This window comes from Sturnira hondurensis, unplaced genomic scaffold, assembly GCF_014824575.4.
Source record: "Sturnira hondurensis isolate 20B ecotype Veracruz unplaced genomic scaffold, ASM1482457v3 Scaffold0000167, whole genome shotgun sequence".
Taxonomy (NCBI): Eukaryota; Metazoa; Chordata; class Mammalia; order Chiroptera; family Phyllostomidae; genus Sturnira; species Sturnira hondurensis.
The window spans coordinates 11,853,557-11,871,511 of NW_028072798.1; the positions used below are offsets into that span (position 1 = coordinate 11,853,557).

Here is a 17,955-nt window from a genome sequence, read left to right on the forward strand (position 1 = left end):
GTCAGCCTGTGGGCACCAGCAGGACCCCGTCTGAGCAGGTGCCCCTTCTGACTGGTTGGCGCATGTTCTAATTAAGAGTCTGTTCTGATTGGCTGGTGTCTGTTCTGATTGGCTGGTGTCTGTTCTGATTGGCCAGTTTGTGCCCACCTGCTGGGACAAATATACATGGACCCCACCCCACCCAGTGGCCCCTCCTGCCCCCAACCTTGTCAGTCTTGTCCTGAAGTGAACGCAGCGACGATGTCCGTGTGCTGGTTGATGGTGACTGTGCTGTGCTGAGGCACCGTGGTGTGAGCTGTGGCTGCGTCATAGGTGTTCTTGTCGCCGGCTGCGTCCATTGCTGTCACTTGCATCCTGGTGATGCCTGCAGGGAAACACGGAGGGGAGTTGAAATCCCAATAGTTAACAACCAGCATGGCAACAAAATTAGCACAGAAGTGTAAAGTGCAACGTGCTCCTGTTTCAGGCCCCTCACTGTGCAGACGATAGTACTGCCTGTGAAGTGACACAGCCGTGTAGTCCACCACGTCACTGCAGCAATTTCAATGTTATGTGTTTACTCATTTGGAAAGATTTAGGGCTTCTTTTGACACAGCTGTAGTTGTGAGAGTGCTGTAGCTGTGGGAACACTGTCCCTCATTAAGATGAAACTATCAGGGACCTGAGGGAAGGGCGTGTCCCAGGTCTCATCCCTCCACCTGTGCCACTGCTCCCAGACACTCACCCCTCTTTCCCTGACAATGTCAGGGGCGTCCTGTCTGGACACTGGCCTCACAAGCCAGAGGGGAGAGCTGGGTGGGGGGAGTGAGTGCTGGTCACTTAAGCCAAGACTTTGGAGTTTGGTCCATGAATTAACCTGAGGTGGCTGTTCCCATCATGGGGTCATCAGGAGACGGTTGGTGCTGGCTGGTGAGCAGGGGTTTGCTGTGGGGACAAAGCCATCCTGACAGAAAAGGAATAAACAGGGGGAGAAAGTAGCAGTGGCTGCCACTGGCAGGTGAGGGGGACTGGAGATCAGTCCATCAGAGCTTGTCCATGAGCACACAGCTCAGATCTGTGCCCTGCCCTGCCCACCTCCACCCTATTAACCTTCATGTGCAGCCCCTGGAATGTGAAAAGGGCTTACAGATGTGTCCTGAATGACTTCACAAGACAAGTGGCTGTCTGAGGTGTTTAGGAAGTGAGGCCGTCACCCCTGGTTCTAGACCCCCCTGAAGCCACACAGGAGACACTCGCAATAGTGCGATCGCTTCTCCCCATCCAGGGTTGTCGTCACCTGCAGCCACCAACTTTCCCTTCTTACGACAAACATCAGAGGAGGTTTGTCAGCCTTGGCCAGAAGCTCAGCTGGTTGGAGCATCGTCCAGTAACTGAAAAGTTGAGGGTTCCATTCCCCTGATCAGGACATGTATGAGAGAAACATTGATGTTTCTCTCTCTCCCCCCCCTCCCCTCTCTCTAAAAGCAATGACATAAATGTCCTCGGGGGAGGATAAAGAAAAAGAAAGGAGGTGGGTCAGCACCTGGGCCAACGATGCTGTAGGAGACCCGGACTCTCTCTTCCTTGTTCGATTTGATCTGAAGATGACACAGGAACAGAATCTGCAGAGAACAGTCCCCATTGAGTCTGAATTCCCTCAGCAGGGCTCCCAGAATGAGATCAGAGCTTGCCCTTGGCCGTTCCTGTTAGGTCGGAGTCATTCAAAAAACCAGACAGACAGCAGTGAGCTAAGTTGCAGGGTTCATTAGTGGGGGAAAGTGGAGAAAGTGGGGCCAACCAAAGGGGATTGGGACTCACTCGGTTGTTCTTAGGGCAGGGTTTTTAAGCACAAAACCCCACAAAGGGTAACTGATTGGGGTGTGAGTCTGATTGGCTAGAGCTGGTGGCTGGGTGCTGTTTCTGCTGACCATTGTTCTTGGTACATCTTGTCAGACTCAGGTTAAAGCTGCATCCTGTTACACTGGGTAGGTCGACCCCAGACCCCAATCTTAGCTGAGCATCCATTCGTCCTGATTAGGGTCGGCAGGCAGTTTCCCAGGCAGGCAGTTTCCCGCAGTGCAGTTTCCTGTCTGGTGATTTTCCGTTTCTCCTAGGCCTGCCTAGGTCTGTCAATTCCTGACCTACACTTTTGGGACTGGGCCTCAGTCATTCTCTGGGAAGTAGATGGGAGGGGTAGCCCAGTCTCTCCTTTGCCTCTTGAGACCAAGGCGGGCATCGGGGAACATCAGTAGCCCATCTGGTGCCCAGAGAGAGCTTCCTAAAAGGACAACAGGAGAGAGACCACAGCACAAGCCTAACTGTCCAGTAAGCCCAGCGGCTGTCAGTGCCACACTGACCTGTGGGAGGGACTTGGGTTTGCTGTGTCCTGACCTTCCATTACCAACCACAGCATCTGAGGCATTTGGGGGCCCTTATTAGAAGGCATCACCTGAGCAAAAAGCTGCAAAACCATAGAGAAATAGGCCAGGGCACAGAGGACAATGCCTGTGGTCCCACCTGAGAGCCACCACTCAGCGTGATGTTTCTCCTCTGCTCCCCAGAAAGCAGTGCCCCCACCCCACCATGGCCTCAAGGATTTTGAAACACCTTCCTCAGGAGAAAGCTGAGAGGAAGATGCTGACATCCTGTGAGGCCTGAAGGTGGAGTGTGCTGTCCCCTTAAATGCAGGACACTCGGCCTTGAATGCACTGCACACACTGCACACTCACGTCTGGACCAGAACTAGGCTGACATGTGCTATACGGATGCTTCCCAGAAACACCATTCTTATCCAACAAGGGGGGTTGGTGAAACCTCAACCCAGCCCAGGATGTGGGACCTAGTGTAACTATGGAAACTGGAGGAAGGTGTTCAAGGGGTTTGGGAGGGAAAGAGGCTGCAGAGGAAGTCAGTCAGACAGGGCTCTGTACCGTTTGTAAAGGAAAACTGCAGGTGTGCCCATGTGTGTGATGAACAGAGAGCTCTAACTGGCTGTGTTAATTGGTGTGCCTTCTGGATTATGGAATCATGGGTGGTTTCATTTTCTGTATTTCCCAAACTCACTTTTTTAAAACAATAACTGCATATCATCAGAAAAAAATGTTCCCATCAAGTATGAGAGTCCACAAAAGATCTTAAAGTGCAAATTTCACATTACAGTTTTCTCTAGGTGATGAGATTAACTGTCTCTTACTTTAAAATTTTTTTTCAAAAAAGCTTTTTTAAAGCACTAGCTGGTGTAGCTCAGTGGATTGAGCACGGGCCTGCAAACCAAGGGATTGGGGTTCGATTCCCAGTCAGGGCACATATCTGGGTTGCAAGCCAGCTCACGAGAAGCAACCATGCATTGAAAAAAAAAAAGCTTTTTAAAGTAACTTTTAAGAAGTCTGATCTTTGAAAACAACGTCTGTGGGTAATATACCTCCCCAGGGGCAGCTCTCAGGGGCTGGGTCAGGAACTTTCCAGAGCAGTTAGGACCAGGGCCAGACCAAGGGCCAGACCAGCAACGACAGGGAAGGTCTGGGTGTCAAGGCAAATCTGCCAAATTTCAGAAAGGCTTACCTGGCCCCATCTTCGAAGGCAGTGAGCTGTTCTGTGTTCGTGGCTGACCATTCTGGCCAGTGACCCCTCACCTGCCCAGCTATGGTCCCCAAGCCAGCCCACAGTCCCCTTACTTGGGTGGCAATCAGAACATAAACTAGGTGGGACTGGCCATAGCCGTGGTGGCCACTGTAGTCACAGAGTCAAGTGGGTGATGAAGGCAGGTGGCCATGCTGTCTTGTCACCTCAGCAACTAATGTTGTTTTTGGACTATCGACCAAGGACTATTGACCTGCCCCATCCATGCCTATCACAGTGTCATGTGGAGGAGCTGGGAAGCAGGCAGGTGCTGTTGGAGTGGCCTTGGAGGCCCACCAGGTGTTACAGGGACAGGACAGTGACTTGAGCTGCCTGTCAAGAACAGAAGATGCAGAATCCAGCAGATGTCAGGCTACACTCGCTTCTTGGAGCCTCCACTTCAAAACAAGGATGGTGGCTGCCAGGCACTGATGGGTAGGCGGGAGGGGTGTGTAAACACCCAGCTCCCTGCACAAGGTGGTCTGAGATGGTGTGAACTATGCAAGCAAAGCTGAAACAAAAGGGCCTGTTTATGACTTAGCTTGGAGAGCCACACACCATTTTCACAACACAGATCAGCTTGGTTGTGTGAAGGAGGGACTGTACAAGGAAGGGCAGGGGTGACAGCATGTGCATTTGGGGGACACCTTGCAGGCTGGCAGCTACACTAGGAATGGTTTGCTGCTGAAAGGGAGGGAGAGGGAACAGACCTTTCTCTACTCATCTTGATTTGCTCAGCCTTCTGGGAGAGCTCCAGGGTCTGTCCTTGTGGGGTGGTGACCATCACCTGGCAGTCTGTGGGTTCCCCTCCCCACTGTATTTCAGTCCCAGCCCCTCTGCCAGCATTACATCAGGACTCTTCCCCTCTCCCGTGGCCCATGCTGAAAGCCACAGAATATTGAGTTTATGTAAGTGTTCTCTCTGGGCTGTGGTGGTGGGGCAAGAAACAGAGAAGGGAAACAAAACCCAAGACACACACCTTTCTATAAAAAAGCATTAAAGAGAAAATAATAGTGGATATTTATTACTGAAATTCACAGTTTATATAGACACTCTTTACAAGATTGGCACTGGGAGGACAGAAAGGTCACTGTTCCAGTTAATGGGGGTGGGTTCCCCATTTGGTGAACTCACCCCAGCAGGAACAGGGTGGGTCATGCCTAGGTCTCCCTCATGCAGGAGAGGTTATGATGGTGACCTCACTAAATGTTTGCCATCTCTGTGTATTGAACTCAGCTCTGGTTCTAAGGGTGACCTCTGGGAGCTGTTGGCACCCTTCCTAATGCACATGTGGATGTTTACCCTGTTCTCATCTTGAGTCTTGATGGACTCCCACCCATTGGGTCCATGGGAATTTTGTGTTCCTGGGCCATTGTGGACATTATCTGGCAATGGATGGCTAGGAATGACCAAGATTGTGCATTTCCATTATCCCATCAGACTTACAAACAAAAGTTTAAAGATAAAATAAGTACTAATTTCAAGATGGTGTCAGTGATGTATGAATCCCTGTGGGACCCAGGTACAAGGAGAGTGCATGACAGAAGCGGCTGTGTTGTGGGTTTCATGAATGCCACATGCAGATTGGGTGCACCTGTCACAGGAGAAACTCAGTTCTTGCTAACGCAGTAAAGGATTACAGATCAGCAGGTGTATTACTGTGCAAGCAGGATTTATTAGTGATACATTCTCATGGAAGAGGACAGGTCTTGCTGAGGGGGTGAAAGGCAAGAGCACCAGGCCCTTTGTCCAGAGGACTTACACAGTTGGTGGGATGGTGGTGAATTTACAGATTGGTTGGTGGGTAAAAAGTAGTGCCAGCTTCCAAGGGGATGGACTACCCAAACATAGGTATGTGTGAGGGTTGTTAGCCTGAATCCTTATCTTGCTTCTGACCCCACTTGGCCATCTTGTAAAGTAGATCCATAACAGGAGACAGTTTAAGTTGAGGCAGTTACCCAAAGTTAACAATGGGCTCTTTCTGTAAGCACTAGGGACCCTCTCATAAAAGATAGTGGACAGAGTTGAGGAATTAACCAGATTTGTTTTATGGGTCCTTTACTTGAGTGCTGTAGACCTGCTTCCATCTTCTAGGCCGTGGGATGAAGTTTGAAAGCCTTTCTTTCCCAGATAGTGGAAACAATACCTAGAATTTCAATGTGTTAGCATGGTGTTTCTTGTGATGTTGGAACATCTGGCAATAGAATTGAACCAGGCTCAGGACTGCTGAGTTAGTGGGTGACACAGGTCTTCCTCGTCTTCCCTGCCTTGGCTCACCGTCTATCCTGCCTAACACCCCAGTGTAGGCAGATGCTGTTTCAGTGTCAGTTCTCAGCAAGGGGTGGGTGAGGGCCTTGTTTCACAGGTCACTCTCAGTACCACCTGCATATGCTGAGGAGGCTCTGAGGGTGCCCAGGGTCAGTGGGAGGGTGGCAACCTGGAGGGAAGCACATCCCCTACCTCAGGCCTCCTCAGGGCAGCTGAGTCTATGTGGGGAAAGCAGTGGGGTCTGCTCGAATTCTGAGTTTGGCCACAGACTCCTACCCTGTCCTTATCTTCCTTTGTCCAGCACTAAAGACCCAAAAGACATGGGCACTGAAAACTGTTCAGCAGGACTTGTGATCTCAGTGATTCCCTTGCCAGATTCTCTCTGTGCTGACTCAACTTTGAATGTCAAACCAAAAAGCTGGAGTTCCCATTTCCACTGCACAGACTAGGAAGCAGGCAGAGAGAAGTTGAGAATATTGCCTTAGGTCACACAGCTGGAGAAGACAGAGCCCAGACTCAAACCCACTGCCAACTGATGTGGAATCTGTATGCTCTGCACCAGGAAATGCTGACCCTGAAGGGGCAGCAAGGAGTGAGGAAGACCAGGTGCCTAGACTGAGCCAGGTTCACCCCCGTGCACAAGCATCCATCTCTTCCTGCCATTCACCTCTGAGGCTCCAGAGGTTGTAGGAAACCACAAGAACCAAGAGAAGCCAAGGGAGGAGGGGTAGGGAGCTGACTTGGAGAAAGGGCCCTTTTCAGGAGTCTGGGAAATTCCCTTCCTAGGTGAGTCTGTCTCAAATCCCTCTCTCTGGGCATAAATCAAAGTAGACTGACTCCACATTACACATTTGCAGGTGTTGAATTTCTGTGGCTGAAAGTCTGAGTATTTTGTGGCAGGGAGTTCTTCAGGAACCCTCTGCTTTCAGTGATGGGAAAATGAGGAAAATGTGTATGGAGACAAAACATTTTAGAATAGGTCAAAAAACCATGAAGGATACTTGAACAAGAATTAAATAAAAAACAAAACAAACAAAAAAACATGAAGGAGATTGGTGCTGACATCCCCATATCACTATGGAACTGTTTGTCCATCTCATCTCTTGCCATGAAACTGGAGGGTTTGTTTAACCAGTTACTTCTCCACTAATTAATCTTGAGGAGAGTAAGGGGCTGTAGACTTCCTATGGCTACTGATATGTGACTTAATGCTAATGACTCACTCACTCCACCTGCAAACATAGGGCTTCTCCCCTGAGTGTGTCCTCTGGTGTGTGATGAGAACTGACTTCCAGGTAAAGCCTTGCCCACACTCCCTGCAAATATGTGGCTTCTCCCCCGAGTGTGTCCTCTGGTGTGTGATGAGATATAATTTCCGTGTAAAGCCTCGCCCACATTCCCTGCAAACATAGGGCCTCTCTCCAGAGTGTGTCCTTTGGTGTGCAATGAGATATGACTTCTGTGTAAAGCGTCTCCCGCACTCCCTGCAAACATAGGGCTTCTCCCCAGAGTGTGTCCTCTGGTGTCTGATGAGATGTGACCGCTGTGTAAAGCCTCGCCTGCACTCCCCGCAAACATAGGGCTTCTCCCCAGAGTGTGTCTTCTGGTGTGCATTGAGATATAACTTCCGTGTAAAGCCTCGCCCGCACTCCCTGCAATCATAGGGCTTCTCCCCAGAGTGTGTCCTCTGGTGTGTAATGAGAACTGACTTCTGTGTAAAGCCTCGCCCACACTCCCTACAAACATAAGGCTTCTCCCCAGAGTGTGTCCTCTGGTGTGCAACGAGATGTGACTGCTGTGTAAAGCTTCGCCCACACTTCTTGCAAACATAGGGCTTCTCTCCTGAGTGTGTTCTCTGGTGTGCAATGAGAACTGACTTCCAGGTAAAGCCTCGCCCGCACTCCCTGCAAACATAGGGCTTCTCCCCAGAGTGTGTCCTCTGGTGTGCAATGAGATATAACTTCCGTGTAAAGCCTCGCCCGCACTCCCTGCATACATAGGGCTTTTCCCCAGAGTGTGTCCTCTGGTGTCTGATGAGATATGACTTCCGTGTAAAGCCTCGCCCGCACTCCCTACAAACATAGGGCTTCTCCCCAGAGTGTGTCCTCTGGTGTGTAATGAGAACTGACTTCCAGGTAAAGCTTCGCCCACATTCCCTGCAAACATAGGGCTTCTCCCCAGAGTGTGTCCTCTGGTGTGCGATGAGATATGACTTCTGTGTAAAGCCTCGCCCACACTCCCTGCAAACGCAGGGCTTCTCCCCAGAGTGTGTCATCTGGTGTGTGATGAGAATTGACTTCCAGGTAAAGCTTCGCCCACACTCCCTGCAAACATAGGGCTTCTCCCCAGAGTGTGTCCTCTGGTGTGCAATGAGATATAACTTCCGTGTAAAGCCTCGCCTGCACTCCCTGCAAACATAGGGCTTCTCCCCTGAGTGTGTCCTCTGGTGTGTGACAAGAACTGACTTCTGTGTAAAGCTTCGCCCACACTCCCTGCAAACATAGGGTTTCTCCCCAGAGTGTGTCCTCTGGTGTGCGATGAGATGTGACTGCTGTGTAAAGCCTCGCCCGCACTCCCTGCAAACATAGGGCTTCTCCCCAGAGTGTGTCCTCTGGTGTGCAATGAGATGTGACTGCTGTGTAAAGCCTCGCCCGCAGTCCCTGCAAACATAGGGCTTCTCCCCAGAGTGTGTCCTCTGGTGTCTGATGAGATGTGACCGCTGTGTAAAGCCTCGCCTGCACTCCCTGCAAACATAGGGCTTCTCCCCAGAGTGTGTTCCCTGATGTGTGATGAGATGTGATCCATCATTGAAGCCTTGCCAGCACCCTCCATGCTCGATTGTTACAATTCTTGAGATTCCTACTTTCACAAAGAACTTGCCTGTGTCCTCTGGACTCTCTTTCTGGCCTCTACGGGGCTCTTCTTCCATCATTCTCTCATGCTCACTAGAGCTCATTTGTTCTTTGGAAGGTTGGAAAAAGGGTTTTGAGATTCTCCTCTGACTGATCCTTTTAAGCAAAGGTTTGGACCTTTCTTTGACCTCTTGACCTTCAGCTTTATCATTCCAGCTGTGCATACTAGTATGCTGCTGCTGCTGATTCTGATCCTCTGGACAGGGTTCCTCTGCTTGGAGGTGTTTTCTTGCAGATGTTCTTGGGAGAATCTGAGAGGGATGACTGAGTTTCACGTGTTGGCTGAGGAATTTCTGACTAGGGGCCAGAGAGCAGGAGGGATACTGGTGCACCTCTGGTTTTGGTTCCACTGAAAGAGAAAGGTTTGGTCAGGAGAGATGTTGACGAGAATGTCTGGGCCATATGACTTCTCTCCTGGTAAGACCTGCCCCATGAATCCTTCTCACTGTGGTAATAACACAACCTCTGTCTCCCAGTGTCCGCTCACCATCTATTTTCCTTGTTATTTTTATGCAGTGCATCTTCCTCAGAAATCCGGAAAGCCCATACCAAGGGTCTTTTCTAATATTGCCCAGACTAGGGGCTTTTGAGGAGCATGAGAGGCCATTTCACTCCCTGTGTGGATGGAGCTGCAGTGACCTTTCCCATCCGTAGGTATCTTCTAAGTCATGTTCAAGAGGAAAACCACCAGCCCCAACTAGGAATTGCTTCTCTGTTTTCCAAAACAGTAAAACAGTCCCCTCAAGCCTCACACCAAATATTCATGCTTCATCTCATTTAGTGTTAGCCCATTTCAAATACACCAAGAAGACTTGTTTCAAAATATTTCAACCACATTTCTTACACGCCTGACTCTTGTTCCTCTCATGCCAACCACTATGCTCTCACTTGGAGATGAAGTAATATGAGGGTATTCCCCACTGGAGTTTATTTTCTAAAAATTAACAAAGCATAATCAGAACAGAGAACAACTACTCTACAGCTGACGACTACACACTTTCACTCATGAAATCCCCAGTGTCTCAGCTCAGATCACTGGCACTGCATTTCTGGGCTGCTAAGCATCTGTCTGATCTCCTTTCTTACCCTGTATGCTGAGACAAGACCTGAGTGACCCTCAGCCAACTCAATGCCCCACCTCTTTTCTTCCCTCCACTAGCAGCTCCCTCTGCCTGGGATCCTTTGTCTGGAGGTAATTTTGTAAATTGTTATCTCCTGAGAGTGCCCTTCCCAGACCACCTGCCAGAGCGCACCTCCCCTCACCATGATCCCTAAGCACTTGTCCTGGATTAGTTTTCTCTAAAGAACTAACTGCTGTGTGGTCTCATGCACATGTAAGCTCATGTGCCTGGGTTTCCCTCCTTCACCTGTCAGCTCCTCAAGAGCAGTGATTCTCATCCTCATGTTTATCTGTATTTCCAGGTCCCAGGATATTGTGCGCCAAAGTAGGATCTCACATGATAATTCACTGAAATGAACGAATGTGCCCTGCCTGAATGGTGTGGCTTGGAGGGTTGGGTGCTGTCTGAAAACTGAAAGGTTACAAGTTCGATTCCAATCAGGCCACATGCCAGGGTCATGGGCCAGTTGGGGGCGTGCCAGGCAACTGATTTAATGTTTCCCTTGCACATTGATTTTTATTTCTCCCTCCTTTCCACTCTCTGTAAAAATAAATAAAATTTTGTTTAAAAAGGTTCCATTTAGCGCCCTGGCTGGTGTAGATCAGTGGATTGAGAGCGGGCCTGCGAACCACACAATCGCAGTTCCTTGTCAGGGCACATGCCTGGGTTGCAGGCCAGTTCCCAGCAGGGGACCCATGACAGGCAACCATACATTGATGTTTCTCTCCCTTTCTCCTTCTCTTCCCCTCTAAAGATAAATAAATAAAATCTTAAAAAAAGGTTTCATTTATGTATTTATTTTCAGAAAAGTAAGAAGGGAGGAAGAGGGAGAATCAATGTGTGGTTGCCTCTCACATACCCTGTACTAGGGACCTGGCCCAAAACCCAGGCATATGCCCCAACTGGGAATCAAACTGGCAACCCTTTGGTTCACAGGCTGGCGCTCAAACATCTGAGCCACACCAGCCAGGACAAAGTCTTTAAAAAATAATGAATGCCTATAAACAAAAACGTTTTATGTAGAAGTATGGAGGAAAATTAAGAAGACACAGCTATAAAAGTGTCAGAAAGACTACCTTGGTGAGAGAGCTGGTTAGTGCTTGAAAACTTTTCTTTTTTTACCTTTCAGTCTTCTAGCACTGTCTATATGCAGTTGTATATTTTGCTCATGAAATATTTTTAAAATAAAAATATACAAATTTTGCCTAACAGTCAAAGGCATATGAACAAATTGTGATTTACTGAAGCATGTGATTGGAAACTTTACTGACTGTAGAGTGGATTTTACTCTACCTAAGAGTTGGATCTTGAATATCTCTATGGAGAATTCTCTCTTTTCTTTCTGTTTTGAAGAACAGTGGTGCCCACCTCTCCCAGCCGCAAGCTCTCTCTTCCATTTGCTGCCCCACTTGCTGCCCAGCTCCTGGCCATACTCATCCCCGCACCAGACCAGCAGTTCACGGCCCGGCCTGACGACCCGGCAGGTTCGGTAGAAAATCTGCCCATGGTACTGAAAGGCCACCAGATTCTGCTCTTCATCATCCCGGGCACAGTTCACAAACCTGGGATTGAGGCAGATGAAGGGAAAGAAAACCACAGTGATGAATTCCCACTACCTGTTACATCCATGTCCAGCTCCTCACTGATTCTTACAACTCAGGCTTTGGTGTTGCCTACTTCCCCTAATGCTTCAAGGGAATCTTTGTTCAGTGTCTGAGCGTCTATCAGTGTGTATGTGAATTCCTACTTCCAAGTCCTGCTTACAGTGTTCATCCTGCCTAATACTATTTTCTAAAACTCAGTTCTAGACTTAACCTCCAACCTGACTGGCCATAATATCCTGTGATCTCTGGCTGCTCCAAACTCTAAATCAAGTTGTATTCTATTTTGAGGACAAGCTGTAATTCTATTTTGAGGACATACGCTATACTTTTTTCCTAAAAGTCCCCTGAAATGAAAGAACACTGTATGGAGAGAAGGAGGGAAAAAAGGATTAAGGGAGACCACTGAGAGAGGCATGATGAGAGGGACAGATATATGGGCTTGTGGGGGATGAGAGTCCCCTCTGGCACCCAGAGACCTGTTGAACTCACCTCATCCAGTTGGCCCAGGATCTGTCCTTTCCATCCACATACTCATAGCAGTTTCTCCCTTTGGCGATCTGTGTTTCAGAAAAGAAGTTAAGGACCTTTTACTTTTTTGGTAGGAAGGTAATAGAATTATTTTACTCCACAGTCATCAAAGCTCATTCAACCTGCATGGAGATTCAACTGCCAGCTGTGATCACATGATATTTTTCTTATTCCTCACCTACACATCTGAGTCTACCTGTCCAATCACAGTAGGAATCCCACAAGGGACAAGCCACTCCTTTGTGTCTGTACCACTTTGCTCCCCCTTACTTTCTGATCCTTCAACAGGAGCTCTGTGTCCATGTGAAGTCCAGTCAGTGCACAGAGCTAACCACATCATCCCCTCCATGTCTAGCACGTAAGAGGTGAGGTCCCTCTAAGCCTCAGAAGGAATGTGGGAAGCCAGAGGACAGGGGAAGAGGTAAATAGTTCTCACCAGCCAGGAGTATCTGCTCTTGGCTGCCTCTTCATCTTCTGTGACGTGTCCTTCATAAGGGCCAAAGTGCAGACCCACAGGCAAATCAGCTGCCTCATTCCACACTCCAAGCCCAGCCTCAGGGATGCTAGATGGCCCAATTCTCAACCCAGGGGGCAGGGTGAGGGCTGAGCGGTGGGGATGCCCCTTGTCCACTGCACTGTCCTTTACAAATGTAGGGGATCCATGCACAGCACAGCTGTTGATGAAGAAGTTCTGACACTTCTCACAATCTGGAGGCGAGAGCAACAGGGGTTGGGGAAGGTTTAGCACATGTTCTTGGACACAAAGAGCTTCAGAGGGAGTCTGGCACTCACATCATTGAAACTCAATCCTGTACTCCAGGTCACTAGAGGAAGGAAATGGTTTGGGGACGAAAGGACTACATGAAATTATCGTATCATAATACACTTCTTAGTGAGGGTCACTTACAAAGGTAGTCATCATCCTGGGGCTCATTGACCTCTTGGTACACATGGCCTTTCCTTTCTTGTAGGCTGTATGTCTTCACGTCAATCTCCTTTCTCCTGAGTTCTAAGTTGGAGAAGGGAAGGTGAGCGAGGTTGGTGGGGTCTAGAGCGTTAGTTCCCATTTTGTCAGATAACACACAATCTCCTCCCATCAAATTATTATCTGTCCTTTTGCACACTCTGGTATTGTACTCCATTAACTATTGGTTCAGAAGAGTAAGACTCCACACTAACTACAGACGACTGATTCAATTTTAGTTTCTAGATTTTCCCATTACCAGGTTTAACTTCCAATCTTTAATCATTCATAAAATATTTATGGAGAGCACATTATGTGTTAGGCATTGAGTAAAGCCCTGGGCACACAACAGCAATAAAGTGTGGTCACTATTATCACAGATGGATTTATTGGACAACTTGCATGTGTCACCTGTTTTAAATTCAATTTAACATTTTCAAACAATATATGAGTGAGGTATCCTTATCTTCACTTTACACACCAGCATTTGGGAGCTCAGAGAATTTATAGGATTTGCCCAAAGGTCCAGTGGTAACTTCACTCTCAGCTTAGCCCAGCTTAAATCCAGGCCCATCCAAAGTCCGCCCCACAGACCTAGGCTGTACTTCTCAGCCCTTCTGTAGCACTTAGAAAAACTAAAGTTTCCAAATTATTTTTTCTCACCCGATTTTCGTCTAGTGTGCTTTCCAAAGACACATCCTTCTCCAGGAGAGGACACTGGTTTCTGGGCATGCTCTGAGTCACTTGCAGTCATCAAATTTGCTGTTCCTGACAATTCCTTTAAACTGTATTCATTGCTTAATAGCACCCTGGATGTTGCCTTCAATATAAGAGTCACATATTAAAAGATAACATGTCGGTCCTGACTGGTGTAGCTCAGAGGATTGAGCGCAGGTCTGGGAACCACATGATCGCGGTCCAATTCCCGGTCAGGGCACATGCCTGGGTTGCGGGCCAGTTCCCGGCAGGGGACGCACTGGAGGCAACCATACATTGGTGTTTCTCTCCCTCTCTCCTTCCCTTCCCCTCTAAAGATAAATAAGTAAAATCTTAAAAAAAAAGATAACATGTCTTTAATTTTGTAAGGCTTAGGATACGTTTTACATGCATGTCTTTGTACTTGAACCCCTGGAAATATCTAGGGAGTATGAATATAGAAGGGATAGGGCCAATGAATCAAGATTAGAACCCATGCCTTATGGCTGTCTTCTTTTAACTGTCTCTGTAATATTGAGAGTGAAGGATATGGGAAAGAGAATAAATAAATAATTGGCAGATACATGTCTAGATAATAAATAAAATGGTGATAAAATCTGCAATACCTTGGAAAGAATAGCGGGTTCCCAATTGTTTGAATAAGGCTGTATCAGTAGCTGGTTGTCTTCAGTGCCCTGATCTATAACATGCCAATTTTTAATATTATAGTGAATGTGTAATTAAATAATGTTCAATAAGGTGTTCTGTGAATTACATAATACAGCATGAATGTGCTACTGTCAATTTACCCCTCAGCTCTCTCCATGTTTCAATCCCACAGAAATTACCTTCAGCGTTCATTGACCATCTTCTAATTTATTTTGCAATTGTGAAATCATTCATTCAGCAAACATTCGGGGGCCCTCAGGAGCCCTGATCTGGGCCTGTGACCTCTGACATGTCTCAGGTATGGACCAGCCTCTCAAAGAGCTCACAACACAGAGCAGGCAGGCTGAACAAATGATTCTAAACAGGATGAGAGTGGCCTCCTTAGAGCTCAAAGAAGCTGTTACTTCATCCTATAAGAGCATTTGAAATCAGTTCCAGATGGATGAGTTCTTACTGAGCAGTGTGTAACCTATATGAAGTCCTTAAGTCATTTTATTATTTGTTGTTTCTCAATCATGAAACCTGAGGCTCCTCTGGGGTGGGAGATGCTTTTTTTGATTAGAGTGGGAGGCTGTGATCCTGGACATTTTACATTCTTCTTCCTCTGGGGCCACCCACTGTACCAACTGCCTACACACTGTACACTGTCCTTATTCGGGGGGTCTTAGTGCATCTCTCACTTCAGTATAACATAGAAGAACTTTAGTTGAAACTTTCAGATGAATGATGTAATGACATGTGTAAGACAATGTAAATTTTAGAAAACTGTGAAGGCTTTTTTAATTTAGAGATTTTGTTTTTTTGAGAGAGGGGAAGGGAGGGAGAGAGGTAGAGAAACATCGATGTGAGAGAGAAACACTGATCAACTTCTCACAAATATCCCCACCGGGAACCTGGCCTACAACTGAGTCACGCTTGCCAGGGAAAAAACCATGGAAGTTTTAATGAGTTTGGAAGTGGTTTAGAGAAGAAACTATGGATTAGACTGCACAAACACTGATACTTTGATCTTAGACATACAGTCAAATATTTCTATATCGCTGAAAGCTCACTTTACTCATTGTAAATGGTGACAGTTACAGTACCTTCCTCACTAGGTAGTTGTAATGTGTAACTGAGTTTATTCACATAGAATTCTTAAAGTCTGAAACATTGTGAGAATGAAACAACTGGTAGTTACTATTGTTGTTGTAGTTACTAACTGTTAAGATGATGAGCCCTGGCTGATGTGGCTCAGTGGATTGAGCGCTGGCCTGCAGACTAAATGGTCACCAGTTCCTGTTCAGGGCACATGCCTGGGTTTTATGAGAGGCACCTATTTATGTTTCTCTCCCTTTCTTTCTCCCTCCATTCCCCTCTCTCTAAAAAATTGATAAATAAAATCTTTAAAAAAGGATGATGTCGGACAATGTGTTGAAGAAACCAGGAAAGGAAGGCACCAATTCCTAGGATACTTTCTGCATTTCCCTACTCTTACCTGCATTTCTATCCATGAGGAAAATGTTCTTGTCAATAGGATTTGGGACATACTCACCTTCTGGTATTTACTCTGTTCCCTTCTGAAGGCCACCCAAGAAGGTTCCACTGAAAGATGATAAATCAGCATTTTGGTTGGTAAATATTTCCAAAATCTGGAGATTCTTATTAAGGACACAGAATTGTGAATGAGAGTAGTCCAAGAACAATCGCGGGACGACTAGAAAATGTTTTCTGAGGTATCATTAAGGCCTAGGCTTCTATTGGGGCCATCCACTAATTTCACTAGAATGATAAAAAAAATAAGACAAAGTGTCATCTATACTTCACCCTATGTTCATAAAGCATGTATTACATTTACTAAAAAATAGTAGGTAGAAAACAGATAGGTGGGAGGGCAAGAATAGTATGGGAAATATAGAATCTAAAGAACTTGAGACACGTGGACATAAACTAAAGGAATGAAATAGTAGGGGAGGAGGTGTGCAGGGTGGAGGGGAGTGAAGGAGGGAAAATGGGATAACTGTAATAACATAATCAATAAAATATATTTAAAAAAAGAAGCCCTGGCTGGTGTGGCTCAGTGGATTGAACACAGGCCTGTGAACCAGAGGATGGCAGTTCGATTCCCAGTCAGGGCACATGCCTGGGTTGCAGGCCAGTTCCCAGCGGGGGACTCATGAGAGGCAACCATACATTGATGTTTCTCTCCCTCTCTTCTTCCCCTCTAAAGATAAGTAATAAATAAAATCTTTAAAAATATATATATATTTAAAAAAAGAAAAAAACTAAATTGGCTTCTCCTGAAAAAAATGTAATAAAAGTAACTGCACAGAAACTCCATGTCTTTAACATAACCCTTTCTCTGTCCTGTTTTCTTCATTCAAACTGGCCTCGCAGGGTTAAGGGCACCAACCCCCTGACCTCCTTTCTGGTATCCACCCCCCTGTGCACATACTGGCCATCCACACCCTTCCTTATCATTAGACTCTGGTTGGCATCCAGTCTGATGACCACAGAAACAGAATTCCAGCCAAGTTAAAATCACATCTTGACTTCAGCTGTGTTTCAGCCTCAGACCCATGAAAGTGGACTGACCCTTCCAACCGAACACTTGTGATACTGGACAGAACAGCACCAGGGCCGACATCAGGAAATGATACAGTGATCAACCACTCCCGACCCTGGCCCTCCCCCCAGCTCCCGTCATCACCATGGGTAATACCATTTCCTGTCTGTCTCCCTGCAGGCCATCAGGCAGCCAGGTGTGGGGACACTCCTCATTGGCGAGACCTGCCTTCCTCTCTTGTGACAACTATTCTGAATTTCTTATTCACTTGTATGTTCTTACACATTGGCTGCTTATTAACGTATCTATAAATACATGTGACTATGTTTCACACTTCAAAGTTTACAGGAACAGCCCCTCACTGTACGATACACTGTTCTGCATCCTGTGTGTTCGCTGGACAAGCAAACCCTGTCCCCTGGTTATGTCCCGAGATGCAGCCTGACCTACACCAGGTCCGTGTCGGGAGGGCAGCTCCGCCTCCTCCTGCCCCTCACCTCGCTGCCTTGGAGCCCATTCTTCATCAGGGTCCGCAGGGTCCTCCTCCTGGAGCTCGGTGGCCTGCCTGGTGTGGTGACACAGGAAAGCTGGTCGCAGGGCCCTGAGACCTGGAAAGAGACGGAACCTTTGTCTGAAAGCAACAGCTTGGAGGAGGAACGAGGTCCAGGAAGCCCGTGGGACTGGCCCCGACGGGACGGGAGAGTCTACAGCGAGGTGTCAGCGCCGGCCCTGCTCTGACATTGGAGCAAATTCCCCATCGGTGTCCACGCAGGACGGAGCCGCCTGAGCCGGGCCAGCCCCGCAGCCCCGAGGGTTCCCCAGGCCCCTGGGCCGAGCGCCCGCACTACCTGGGCTGGGGAGCAGGTCGAAGTTCCCCTTCGCGTTCCGGGACCGGCGCTTCCCCCGGTCTCCCATCGCCGCCCACTCCTCCCCGGAGAAGCCGAGGGAAGCGTCTTCCGAAGCGTCTTCGGCCTGCAGAGGAGAGTGGGGACACCGGCGACTCGGTGAGGCGACTGAGAGCGCGCGGAGGGTCTTCCCGGCCCTGCCCCGC

General features: G+C 47.8%; 1 protein-coding gene across 1 annotated transcript in view; it reads right to left on the reverse strand.

Moving 5' to 3' along the window:
* Positions 1-209: 209 nt before the first annotated feature.
* The window catches only part of LOC118988656 (histone-lysine N-methyltransferase PRDM9-like), a 46,020-nt gene continuing 28,274 nt past the window's right edge, over positions 210-17,955 (reverse strand). Inside the window, exons 4-15 of the mRNA XM_037048534.1 lie at positions 17,753-17,876; positions 17,402-17,512; positions 15,894-15,943; positions 13,658-13,814; positions 12,938-13,039; positions 12,467-12,738; positions 11,992-12,059; positions 11,267-11,460; positions 8,271-9,126; positions 7,593-8,105; positions 7,177-7,424; positions 210-364 (exon numbers count right to left, since the gene is read on the reverse strand). Coding sequence (XP_036904429.1) covers positions 210-364; positions 7,177-7,424; positions 7,593-8,105; positions 8,271-9,126; positions 11,267-11,460; positions 11,992-12,059; positions 12,467-12,738; positions 12,938-13,039; positions 13,658-13,814; positions 15,894-15,943; positions 17,402-17,512; positions 17,753-17,876 — 2,850 coding nt within the window. The remainder of the gene's footprint in view (positions 365-7,176; positions 7,425-7,592; positions 8,106-8,270; positions 9,127-11,266; positions 11,461-11,991; positions 12,060-12,466; positions 12,739-12,937; positions 13,040-13,657; positions 13,815-15,893; positions 15,944-17,401; positions 17,513-17,752; positions 17,877-17,955) is intronic.